The 13,241-nt window shown below is 33.7% G+C and overlaps 1 protein-coding gene across 5 annotated transcripts in view; it reads right to left on the bottom strand.

The window, feature by feature from the left end:
• Positions 1 to 13,241, bottom strand: part of LOC100813410 (callose synthase 7) — an 84,544-nt gene that overhangs the window by 45,223 nt on the left and 26,080 nt on the right. For 4 of the 5 annotated variants that reach the window (XM_041012352.1, XM_014770963.2, XM_041012354.1 and 1 more), the window contains 9 exons: positions 12,013 to 12,141; positions 11,774 to 11,891; positions 9,303 to 9,631; positions 9,115 to 9,167; positions 7,027 to 7,087; positions 5,501 to 5,585; positions 5,372 to 5,421; positions 5,168 to 5,254; positions 4,422 to 4,526 (listed from right to left, as the gene is read on the bottom strand). In XM_041012352.1, the coding sequence (XP_040868286.1) occupies positions 4,422 to 4,526; positions 5,168 to 5,254; positions 5,372 to 5,421; positions 5,501 to 5,585; positions 7,027 to 7,087; positions 9,115 to 9,167; positions 9,303 to 9,631; positions 11,774 to 11,891; positions 12,013 to 12,141 (1,017 nt within the window). The remainder of the gene's footprint in view (positions 1 to 4,421; positions 4,527 to 5,167; positions 5,255 to 5,371; positions 5,422 to 5,500; positions 5,586 to 7,026; positions 7,088 to 9,114; positions 9,168 to 9,302; positions 9,632 to 11,773; positions 11,892 to 12,012; positions 12,142 to 13,241) is intronic. The other variant, XM_041012353.1, reaches the window with a different exon arrangement.

The following is a 13,241-nucleotide window of genomic DNA, read 5'->3' as shown; positions in this document are numbered from 1 at the left end:
GCTCTTTATGTTAAAACTTTTAATAATGGTGATGTCTTATTTATTTGTCTTTATGTGGATGACCTTATCTTTACTGGCAATAACCCAAATTTGTTTGAAGACTTCAAGGAGTCCATGTCTCGTGAATTTGATATGACAGATATAGGACTCATGTCATATTACTTGGGAATGGAAGTGAAGCAAACGGAGAATGGTATCTTTGTCTCATAAGGAAGCTACACAAAAGAAGTGTTGAAGAAATTTAATATGCTTGATTGCAATCCCGTGAACACACCTATGGAAGGTGGCTTGAAGTTATCAAAGTTTGATGAAGGAGAGAAGGTAGAATCCACGGTCTTCAAGAGTCTTATGGGGAGTTTAAGGTATCTAACCAATACAAGGCCCGATATTCTATATGCGGTGGGAGTTGTGTGTCACTTTACAGAGGCTCCTACCTCTCCTCATCTAAAGGCTGCAAAAAGAATTCTTCGTTACTTGAAGGGTACAATTGATTTTGGATTGTTTTATTCTCCTTCCAATAACTATAAGCTTGTGGGATTTTGTGATAGTGATTTTGCCGGAGATGCTGATGATAGAAAAAGTACTATCGGATTTGTATTTTTTATGGGTGATTGTGTTTTTACATGGAGTTCTAAGAAGCAAGGCATTGTGACACTTTCTACTTGTGAAGCCGAGTATGTAGCTGCAACTTCTTGCACATGTCATGCCATTTGGCTAAGAAGATTGTTGGAGGAACTTTAGTTGTTGCAAAAGGAAAGCACAAAGATCTATGTTGATAATAAATATGCACAAGAGCTTGCCAAGAATCCGGTGTTCCATGAACGAAGTAAGCATATAGATACAAGGTATCATTTCATTAGAGAGTGCATTATCAAGAAAAAAGTAGAATTGACTCATGTGAAAAATCAAGATCAAGTTGCGGATATTTTCACCAAGCCTCTCAAATTTAAAGATTTTCGAAGATTGCGAGCATGACTTGGTGTGCAGAAGAATTTTCCAACTAAGGGAGGATGTTAGATATTAATTAGAAAAATAATAACAAGTTTTATGAGCCTTAAATTGTGGAAGATGAAAGTTGTAAAGTTGTAAGTTACAAAGTCTTGAATAAACAATTATGTGAGCATTTAGTATTCTTGAATAAGCAAATTATGTGAGTGGTCACTCTATTCTAGTATAAACAGGGGATCATACTCTTGTATTTTGTGTGGCAAATGAAATAAAATCTTCTTCTTCTTCCAACAAACAATGCTTGGGTCAATAAACACGTTACATAACCTTTTACTTAATTAATTTCACTCTGTATTTGGAGTAATGTTATTAAATTAGGCCCGATTATCGATTCAGTCGAGGTCGGTCCATGTAATGAGTGGTGAGTTGACCCGCATGACTCGATCTAATATTATATATATAATTTTAAAAAAATGTAATTAACATATTTTTCATATATAATGTAATACAATTGTCATAAAAACATATTTAAAACATAGAGTGTTTTACCATATCGCAAATGATGCTATTATTATGTTAGTATAAGTATTATTAATATGCACATATTACATTGGCACCCCCAGATATCAACTTATCACATGAATACCCCCTTCGTAAAATTGTATTTTTTTTGCAAACCCTTTGTGTCTCCGTTAACTGATGCTGTTTAATTTTAAGTGAAAGGTCAAAATTACCCTTCCAATAACCCACACTTTCTTTTATTGTTTCTGAAATTAGAAAAGAGCAAACGTGCTCTACTAGGGTTTGATGGCGAGGTGGAGCATGTTGGTAATGTTGTTATAGAGGTCGAGGACCTCAAGGCACTAGAAGCGTAGGCGAACATGGGGATTGTGGCAAGGACAATAGCGTTAAGGCCGTGTGACGCTACGGTGGGGATGATGGCATCATTGTAGAAGACAAGCTGAGTGCAGCGACACTTATGGCGGCACCAGATCTGGCTGGGCAAGTGCGTTTGAGGTACCAGCGCATATAGCAAAGACAAAAATGAAGTATAACTGCTGAAAGCATGATTATATGCCGCCATGGATTTGAAAGCGGACTAGAAAAGTTCCTCCACTGCCGATGGTGTTGTTCCGTCATAGAGCAACTTCGAGTCGTTCGCCTATGGTTTCAAGTACAACTCCAATTTATCACAGTCAGTCTCAGAGGAGCCAGAGTGTAAGTATAAGAATGATCTCGTGGTGTTTCTTTATGCAGAAACAAGGCCAAGGATCAAAGGTAGGTTTGCAAAACGCACTAATGCCAACCCTTTCACTGGATACGGTGTCGTTCCGTTCTGCTGATTTCGCTAATGTTATTATCATATATTATGAATGATGAAAGTATGAAGAGTGTTGTAGCTGATCCAAACTTCATAATAGATGGCATCATATTTTACTCTTGGTCATGGCTGTATAATAGCAGCCCTGGTTTTAGCCACCCTTTTTGCAGTGGGTGTGTAGCGCTACGGCAGGCATATGTGGGGGTCCTTAATTTGAAAGAGCATTTTCTCATGTGGAACTGCAAAGGGATGTTGAAATTTTGTTTTAGGAAAATTCAGTCGAGAAGCAATTTTACAAGGGTCAATGGATATTTTGTAATGTATTATTGTGGATGTGTCAGGAGCGGGGATTTTTCCTAATTAAGAAAGCTAACGAAGGATTAGGGGGATCTTTTCAATCTTGCCATTAATCTTTGGGTTCTGGTTATCCATTATTCACGCATCACTATGTAGCAGAATATTTGGTAACCAGCTACTATGTTTTGGCTTTGGTTTTGTAACATTCATATGGTACATCTTATACCGCTCTCATCAATATACATGTTTTTACTGATTAACAAAAATGAATGATGTTGTTGCTTACCTTTATGTTTTCTTATACTTGATTTTTCTATAAATATACTATGCTCTTATTACTGATGTTTTGACAAGTTTGAACCCGAAGGCTAATTGTCAAAGGCGCTTGATGAATTATCTGTGAGAATGTTGATGTTAAGACTTGGGACTTGGGAGTTTTGTTGTTGTCAACAATTCAGAGGAGAGATGAATGGAGAATGTTGTTGGGGTGAAGGTTGAATTCAATTAGAAAGATTGAGGGTATTTATGTCCTAAAAATTCCATTTAATTAGCACATGCCTCACATGTGATAGGTTTGGCTTAACAGAACTAACACTGTTAGTGTAGAAGGGTGCAAGTGTAGCAAATTGCAAAACTTAGGGGGGGTTTAGATAGGTTCATGAACGAATTGAATGCAAGTGTAATAAGTTCAAAGAATAGGGAGTGCGAGTGTAATTTATTCTATTAATATTTTATGTGCATTTCCTTGTATAATTATTATTATTATATTTAAGTATTAATATTATATATATTTATATTGTACATTTGTATTGACTATGAAGAGATGGGACTTAGGAATTGCATTGAATGTTGATTGATCATTATAACTATGCGTGCGACAGTGCACAACATTTTCTTTTTCAATGTTTTTCAAATTTTAAAACCCAAGTTAATATATCAATAGCTACTTCCCTTCTTTTGTATTTGAGATGGCGGTTTGTTGTGTTCTATCGGGAAACATTCGCAACCGAGAAAGGGAAGTGGGTATTGGTTATGGAGTTTTTTTTTTGTTTTATATTTGAAAACTTTCTTCTTATGTGATTATGCATTCTCCTCTCCTTTTGTTGGACTTCTTCGACAATGCCTTTGTGTTTAATTAGTTTCTGCAAAGATATGATGGAAATAGAAGGTTTAACTTCTACACCGATGTAGAAGGTTTAACTTCTACATCATTTCTTAACTGACCACCGATGTAGAAGGTCTAACTTCTACATCGTTTCTTAACTGAGCACCGATGTGGAAAAGCGTTATTTTACATCGTTTTCTATGATAACACCGATGTAGAAGGTCTAACTTCTACATCGTTTCTTAACTCAACACCGATGTGAAAAAATACTATTTTACATCGTTTTCTATTATAGCACCGATGTAGAAGGTTTAACTTCTACATCGTTTCCTAAGTAAGCACCGATGTGAAAAAATGTTGTCTTTCTACAACGGTGGTTGGAGGACCGCTGTTGAAACTTTTAACTTTCAACAACATCCTATTCAACATCGTTTGACCACCGATGTAAAATGTGTTTTTCCATCGATGTTGAAATCGCTTTTTCTAGTAGTGTACTAAGATAATAGAGTTTATCATAGATTCATTAAACAAGTCACTCATCATATTATCCACACACCTATTCCAAAAGTGTCGGGCATGAGGAAATCGTTGGAAAATATGTATAATACACATGTGATTCTTTTAATTATAATCATTATGGAAACATAATAATGAACAATAATGACTATGATCCCTAATTTCAAACGATAAATATGTCACTATTTACATGTGAACAAATGATATCTTTAACAAATTTCATTGCATACATACCAATTCCACCTGTTTAGTTTTTGTGTCTCTTCCAGTCCAAAAGCGCAGACTGAAAGCTCCCGGTACAGATTGAAATCTAGAGCGGAGCATTTCAAGTGTCCTTATCTAAGAGATGCAAAATGTTAGGAGAAAATCACCAAAAAAAAACTATGTTGCATGAGTAATTGCGTATGTATGGATGTAGTTAAATATAATTATATTTAAAATTTGTATATATGCTCTTATTTTTTCTTGATTTCGTTATTTTTCATGATATAGATGATATTAATATTGGTTTGCTATCATCATCGTATTATTGTTGGTCATTAATATCTTGAAAAGCATATCTGTAATAAAATTTATTTAAAAAAATTATATTCAAGTTATGATAATGATCTCTTCATTATCCAAAGAAAAATTAAATTGTTTGACGAAGACAAGGCAAAACAGTCGTGCTTTGATACCGCGAGGCAGCTGGATAACATGCATATGGGTATCTGACATGTATACATCCCCAATTTTGAATTATCCATGCACCATTGCCAGAAAAGTATTTTACCTCGAATAGAAATTAAGTACTTTCATTATCCCAAGCAAAAATTCAAATCTTTCGGGGGGGAAATCATGTAAAGATAGGTTTTATGAGATAGCTTATCATATAATGCAACTTAATTTTTGTGAATAAATCACATTACAAAGGGTTGGGGTGCGGGGGGAGGATTAAAAAGGTTTAATATAAAATATTGCAATAAACATATACCACTAACCTCTCCCAGATGGCCGACGGCTCCAACAATGACACCCAATAGAGTGGCGTAAATAGCATACCAAATTTGAGTATCCATAAAATAAACCTATATATTAATAAAACACGCAAGAGTGGAATGAAATAATCCCCAAACATGTGAAAGCCAAAGTAACGGAACAAGATAGAGTTTGTAACTACAAAATTCCTTTCCTTCTAAACTGACCAGGATAATTGGAGCCCATATTGCAATGACAACACAGATATTGTGAGTCTCTGTAACACTTACGGAACGTGAGTTGAATATACAGACAGAACACATAGTAAAGATAGTGGAAAAAACATAGGATGTTACCATTTTCTGGAAAGAACTCATGCCACTGGTAGTTATCTATAGACATCCCCATGATTAGTTTTGTGGGACCAACAAGGGGCAATATCTATTGAAAGGTTAATTTAGTGAAAAGAGAATCAAAATCAATGAAGTACAATTTCAAAAATATTTTGTCAGTTTCATACAATCATAACACGGAGGAAAAAAGAAAATACATGAAACATGATTGCATGAATTCAATAGTTCATTTATTGGGAATTGATTCCATGATCTTTTTATTTTTTGCACAAACTTACAACTGAGAGGCTAGAGAAAATAAAAAAGGAGAGGCATTGAGTTGCTGAAACAATGTGCTTCAAAGACACGATGGATGGAGGCTGGGGGGGCGATAGGGGCAGATGCATGAGGGTCCTAGGTTCGATTAATGCAGTGAGGCAGTTTACTAATTACCATATTTGCGTGACTTAGTTAAACCACGAATTGAATTGATTCATCTACTTCGATGTATTGATAGCATTAAGCTTGAATAGTTGAAGTAATTGTCGTAGTATCCATGTAGAATTTTATAAATTTAAATATATTTTTTTATCTCTGATAAATATTTGAGTTTAATAAATACAGTTAAAATTTTATATGGTTTAGGCAAGGAAGGAGAAAGAGAGAGAAGAGAGAATATTAAACTGAAGTATTGAATATTTTGATGTGATACAAAATACAGAGCACTATCGTTCCAACTTATTCTAGGAATTAAGTACCAAATACCTAACCTTATTTATCCTAATATATGCATAATTCTTCTCAATATTTGCAGATACTCTAACACACTAAATAATATGAATGGATATTTGACACAGAAAGTGTCTTTCTCATTCAATAATTTCATCTCTCTCATTTGTCATCCATGCCTTGAATAGCTTGGATAACAGTAAGAAAGAGAAATAAAGTAGAAAAAAATACATTGTCCGGACAGATAGATAAAGATATATATGAAAGAAAGAAGTTAGAAAAAAAATCTATACTTGTTTGGATAAGTGAAAATAATGAATAGAAATAAATAAACTATATGAAAGATACTTTTATACTAATTAAAAAAACAAACTTCTTGCTCCATTAGATTTTTCTTAATTTAAAATTATTTAAGTTTAAATATATTTTTAATTTCTCAAATTTGATACATTTTTTTTATCCTCCAATTAAAATTTTAAGGTTTTAGTCTCTTAAATTTGTATAATGTTGTTTTTAGTCTGTCACGATAAATTTGAGAGACTAAAAAAAATATCCCTCTTCATATTTCTCTCAAATAAAGGAAAAATGTAATTTTTATCCTTCATGTCTCCTTTTATTTCCTTCCAACCTTTTTCCCCAAAAACAAAGAGTAACAGAACTTCTTGTCACACATGAATTACAGGATATCATGAACTCATTCATTAATTTCATGAATGAATATATGGACATATAGCCACTTTATCACTCACATGTGTTTTAGTGTCCACAAGTTACTCAACTCAAAATAAAAATCAAATCAAAACCATTTACATAAATAGTACCTCCACGTAGTAGCTGAATGCTAGCTTGCTAATTAGCAGCATGATCCAGAAGAGGGTATACCTGCCATAAAGTATCTTTTAAGGATCTTGGTAACCAGCGTTGTTAGAGTATTGATTGACAACTAAAAGTAAAAAATAAATTAAACTATAAGAAAGCATAAGATCATGAACAACTTAATTTTTTTTATCTTTCAATAAAAATATTTCAAGTTTAAGTTCCTTAACTAATACCTTTAAGACACTAGTTAGCATTTATCATATTTTAAATTCAAAAAAAATATAAATAAAATTAATAATAGAAGTGGCATATAGGCACCTTGATTCAATACAATACCACATTATTAATTAGTCTGATTCAATTAAAAAATAATTCTAAAATTGCCATGTTGCTTCCTAAAATGTATGGTTAAGGGTCAAAATATTTTCATAATTAATATAACGATATCATTAAAAGGTAATTGATGGATCCCCATAATTAAATTAAGTATCTTATGCTTTTTTTCCTGTTTTGTAACTAGGATGGGATTTATTTGACCATATCATGTTCAATTGAAGTTCAATTAAGTGTTTGAAGTGTGATATAAAGATTTATGCATGTTACTTTATATATGCACACATATATGATTATATATATAAAGAGGAGGAATCAACTTATTTCAAGAATAACTTTTCATCCTCATCATAAATTATCTTGAAATCGAATAATTATAGTAAAACTAATTTTAACCATTAGATTTCAAGAAAATCAATAATTAAAATAAAGAGTTAACTCTTTTAAAGTTGTTTTTGTTCTAAAATAACTTGATCCCTTCTCCTAAATTTTTGTAGGATCTTACGATCCCCAATTTAGGATCCAAACTTGTCTTCCCAATTTTGAGTAAGATGTCAATTTTGACCATGCTTTGATGATTATAGTAGATTCACTTGGATAATGATGTTATAGGGTAAATTTGAGGCTTAATCACTATTGAATAAAATTTTGTTTCAAAGGTCAAAAGGCAATTTAATGGAGCTGTAAAATATATTAGGACATATAATATAATGGTCAAAAATTTATTTTATCTGACTGTTATGATGATATAGGTATTAATTAATAGTAAAACACCACAATAAAAATGGTAGTTATGAAAGAAGACACCAGTCCATTTTTCACATTTCTAGAGCTCTTATGATTCAGTCCTCAATTCCTAAGTTTGTGCCGAAATATGTTATAAGTCATGTAGTTTTTATATGAATAGATTACCTTGTAAAGTGCTGGAAAATAAATCACCATATGAGGTTTTGTTTGGCAAGCTGCCAGACTCATCATTAATGGTTTTTTGGCTCACTTTGTTATGTCTCTACACTTACTTCCCACAGAGGAAAATTTTATAGTAGAGCCCGAAAGTGTGCCTTTTTGGGGGTACAAGGCAAGAGTTAAAGGAAATTTAGCATATGAAATTTAGAGTAGAGAAATTTTGATCTCTAGGGATGTACTCAATTTTATGAATATTATATATTGCCTTGCCTGTGTCCCAGTCCAGCTCTCAATTAAACCACGTTGGCATTACTTAGATGTCAATGGTGCTATTTCCATTAAGCAACAACCTTCCCAACTTAACACCACATCACCCACTAATTTTCCCATTGACCAACCATCTTCAACGTTCATAATATTACAGCTTGACAATATTGTCCGCGAGAAGCGCATGGCTGGACTGATACGACTTCTATCTACCCTTACACACCACTGACCAAAATGCAGACCTCTTCACCAATAGTTTACATCCCAAACATTCTCAGAAGTTTGTTTCCAAGCTGAGATTGGTCGATATTTACCAGTTAGCCCACAGGACGAATATTAGTTAGTTATGCGTTTACAGGCTTGTTAGTTTGGTATAACCTGTTATAGCTGGTTTAGATAGCTCAGTATATAAAGCAACTCTTTTCAATTTACTCAGCCCTAGTCAATAAAGAATTCTTCATTTCTTCTTCTTGAATCGTTTTAGGTTTCCACCTTGAAATTCTCTTCCAAATCCCCCTTCCCCACCTCCCAGACCACAAAAAGATCTGCGATGCAAAAAGAAAATTGATAAAATTCTCACTTACTTCATCACTGATAACATGTCCTCATCCATTCCTCTGCCGACAAACAATTTTGGCTGCAGAATTGTGAATGTTAGGTAGAGTACACTGAAAAAACTTATTTCAATTAGAATGATAAGCAAAGATTAATATACAAAGCATCTCTACAGATATTTCCACAAAAATAAACAATTAATGCATGTGTTGCTCACCTGAGCCCACCATATCAAAACGGTAATGATTCGCATATTTGACTGCTCCAATTTTTTCCGCAGAGGAGGAATAACAAAACTAAGACACAAGGTTTGAAACCAAAGGGAGGACTGAAACCTCGCCCATCTTTTCTTTTCAAAGAAACGAGACAAATCCCAACTGGTGCCAAATTTTACAAGTCCCGATGGATTCTGTGAAGAACTGGAATAAGAGACTGGCAAAACAATAATCCAAACAGCTGCTACAAAAAATTTCAGAAAATATCGAAGCCACTGAGTAAATTTCATATTCTTCAATGCATTCCAAGTGAGAATAATATCAAGAGTTGCTGCAAATAGAAGATATAAAAAAAAGTTAATAAATGGCAATAGTAATTGCTATTGAAACTAATTAAGTAATAAAGCTACATTCAGTTTTTTTTAAGAAAATATTCTTTAATGACTACCAAAGAACTGAACAACTTCCAACAGAACCGAGTGGTTATTTTGGCAAATCTTTCAATTATGGATTTTGAATTTGTATGTAACAAAAAATATGGAAGTCAATAGAGGTTTACAAATACAGCAATGGAGACGGAAAGAACTAAGGCTGATAAGGGAGCGAGCAGACCTATTTATTACAGTTAGCATGGACCAAATATGCAGATTTAGGGTGTCTACAGCTTCTTGGGCAGCAAGAAACTATTAAGCTCATTTCCTATAGATATTTGATAGCCTTGATATCACCTATTCTTCCCAAATAAATCCTACTATATAGGCCCAGTTGGGGTGGGTTTCTGTGCTTTCCAAGCCATATACCCATAGGTATTAAACTCACGAGTTAACTGGTAAACTCGAATGAGTTTATCAGTCAAACTCGTGAGTCCACTGCCGAGTCAGCGAGTCCAGTTGAAGCCCCAATAATTTAATGAACAACACTAGGGTAGGTCATTCTTGCGTTGCCTGTTTTAGAAGACTCGATATGGGGAATTTTGACTAAAATGAGTGACTTAGAAAAACAATATACAAATACAGTGTAAAAAGTATTTTTGTTTACATTTATTGTAGGAACATAGGAGCTAACACTTTGAGTGGTGCTTATATTTTTTTGACTAAAATTGATGTAAGAAGTACTTTTTTTTACATCTATTGTAGTATAACCGTTGTAAAAAGTATGACAACAAAAAACAAGAGACACCATTCCAAGTGGTGCCTCTCGCTACAGGACAAAATATAAATCCAAGGTTACAAAAACAACCCCTGAAATGTAAAATTGTTTACAAAGAAGGTCCTTTTGTGTAGTTTGTTTTTGAAAACCACTCATTTTCGAGAAAAATGATGATTAGGGTTTTCTTTTCTCATTTCTTGCCTTTGTTTCCTTCTTTCTATGTGATTCTTCCTGTCTTTCCTTCTCATCTGCTCATCAATTGCTGCTGGGTGGGGGTTGATCATTGAAGTCTCCATCTCCATTCTTTCACGCACATGATTATGAGTTTAGGGTTTCAAGTTTCTCACCTTTCACATACGTCATCCTCCACATTTCGAACCTTCCCATTCAGTTGGAGGGAAGCTTTGTTTTTTTATTAGTTGCTGATGATTGTTATGTTTTTTCTTTCCCAATTATTTGGTGTAGTTTGAACTAATCTAGAAATATTGTACTACTAGACTTAGTTACTTTAGTATTATAAAATTTATGATTTACTATTTGATTTATTATGGTGTTGAAATGTTGAATTGATATGTTATTTATAGGTATTTTATTATTATTTTTATATGAAGTAGATTCTTACAAGTTTACGAGTTTTACAAATCAAGTTTACGAAACTCTCACAAGTCTGTGTGTTGAGTTTACAAGTCGAGTTTGATAATCTTGCATATGCTCTGCAAGTTGCAGGCCTTTAGAGTCTATAGAGATGCTTTCTAGTTTAGCTAGTTAAGAAATTACACAATTAGTTTAGTTATTCAGTTTGTTATAAGAGTTTGTTTGAGTTTTTTGTAACTGATTGTCACCAACTTACACTATTGATTGAATAGCAGCACCTATATCAGTGCTTGCCTTGTATAAAGCAATTTAATCAACCAAATGTTATTCGGAATCTTTCAAGTTTCCATTTTTTCTATTTCATTTTCTTTTCTGCTCAACATTCTCTGTACAGGCCAAGGTGAGAACGTTTGTCTACCATTTTGAAATTTCTCCATCATTACATTTCTATCATTATTTGATACAAAACTCCTCATAGTCAGGACTTGTTTTCCACAGAAACCTTTTGGAAGGTTTAGGAAATAATCTTTTAGTTCATAGCCAAAATTCAGCAATATATCCTGACATTAATTTTATTGCTGCTCTTCGAGAGGTCAGAAAGTATCAGTGAAATTTTTTCTGTAGTGAGATGGTGGATATTTTATCCTCCTTCCTTCTTTTCTCTCTTTGAAGAAAATATTTTGATAAAAGTAGGTACAACAAAAAGCTCAGACATATAGGAATCAAATACCTTGAAGAAAATTGAGAAAAGCATATGTAATGAATATAGTCATAACATTTCTGAAGACATCTGCATCAAAAAACACTCTAACAGGTCTCAAGGAACTCCATGCTATGATAATCATTGCCTGAAAAAATACTTCCATATTTGAAACAAAATTTGCATGAAGTTTCAAGACTTAATCATAGTTCTAGACATTCAATTAAAGTCAGCATAAAGAACTCCACAGGTCCAACTACTAAAATTACCTGTAAAGCCAATATAAAGAATATCCACATTCGATCAAAACTTCTATACAGATGCAAAAACGTACGAACTTCAACAAAATTTGTTTTGGGCTTCCTCTTACCAACTCCAGTGCTGGTTTGCCTATGGCCCTGTCATAGGCATTTGTACTTCAATAAAGGTCTCTATCAAAGTAATGCAAGTTCATCTAACACATGTGAGCATTTACATACAATACTGCTTAATCAATGCAACAATTTTATTAGTGGGAAAGGAAAATACAATTGGAAGAAGAAGAACAACAAGAACAACATAAATGAAAACACAAAATAAACATCTCTACATTAGAGACAATTGCAGCCTGAGCAGTAGAACTGAAGTTCCTTCATATACATATATATATGTATATATAAATAAATATATATATATATATATATATATATATATATATATATATATATATATCTAATTCAATAAAGGCCATCCACATCCTATCCAAAAAAAAATAAACTGTACTAACGTATGGAGTCGTTCTACAATACAGACTCCATTATTCTCGTACTTTTACCAATATTAATACTGGAATTGGAAGTGAGATCCCACAGTTCCTGGCAATTTTTATTCTTCTTTCTTTTTTTGTTTTGGATACAAGAAGACAATTTACAAGAGAAAGCGAGGTAAAAGTGAAAAAGTTTGGAGGATAAGGGATCCTCATCAAAGACAATGCAAAAGGAGAAAACACAGACAAAAAAAAAAACCAGGAAACTCTCAACTAATCAGTGTAATAGAGAAGTCCAGTCTCTTTGATATCAAGACGATAGCTAGGGTGCACAAGCAAAACAACTTGGGCACCATGCCAAAGTATTTCTAGGGTGATTCTTTCTTCTTCTTTTTTCCCTCTTTTTATTTATTCCTTCCCAATTTCCCTGCAGCCTGATTCTCTCTTCTCTCTCGCAGTTCAAACCCCCAACCCCACCCTCATCTTCTCTCTCACCTAAGATCTTTTTCTGATGTGTTTGTCATCCACATCCAGAGTGCGCTCATCGGAATACCCCTCTGTTTGCGTATGGCAACGGCCCAGAAGAGAAACATGTAGATGATGAACGTCGGCGGCGCATGAAAGCGGTCGAGGAGGGGATCGAGTTGTGCCTCCATCTTCGTCATAACAGCTTCGATGACGTTGTTGAAGGTGTCCACAGAGTTAGAAGATAAACCTCTGTGGATCTGAATAATGGAACAGACCATGTTTGTG

The sequence above is a fragment of the Glycine max genome, chromosome 18, assembly GCF_000004515.6.
Source record: "Glycine max cultivar Williams 82 chromosome 18, Glycine_max_v4.0, whole genome shotgun sequence".
Taxonomy (NCBI): Eukaryota; Viridiplantae; Streptophyta; class Magnoliopsida; order Fabales; family Fabaceae; genus Glycine; species Glycine max.
The sequence above is the reverse complement of the archived record's forward strand: the minus strand, read 5'-3'. Positions and strand labels throughout refer to the sequence as shown.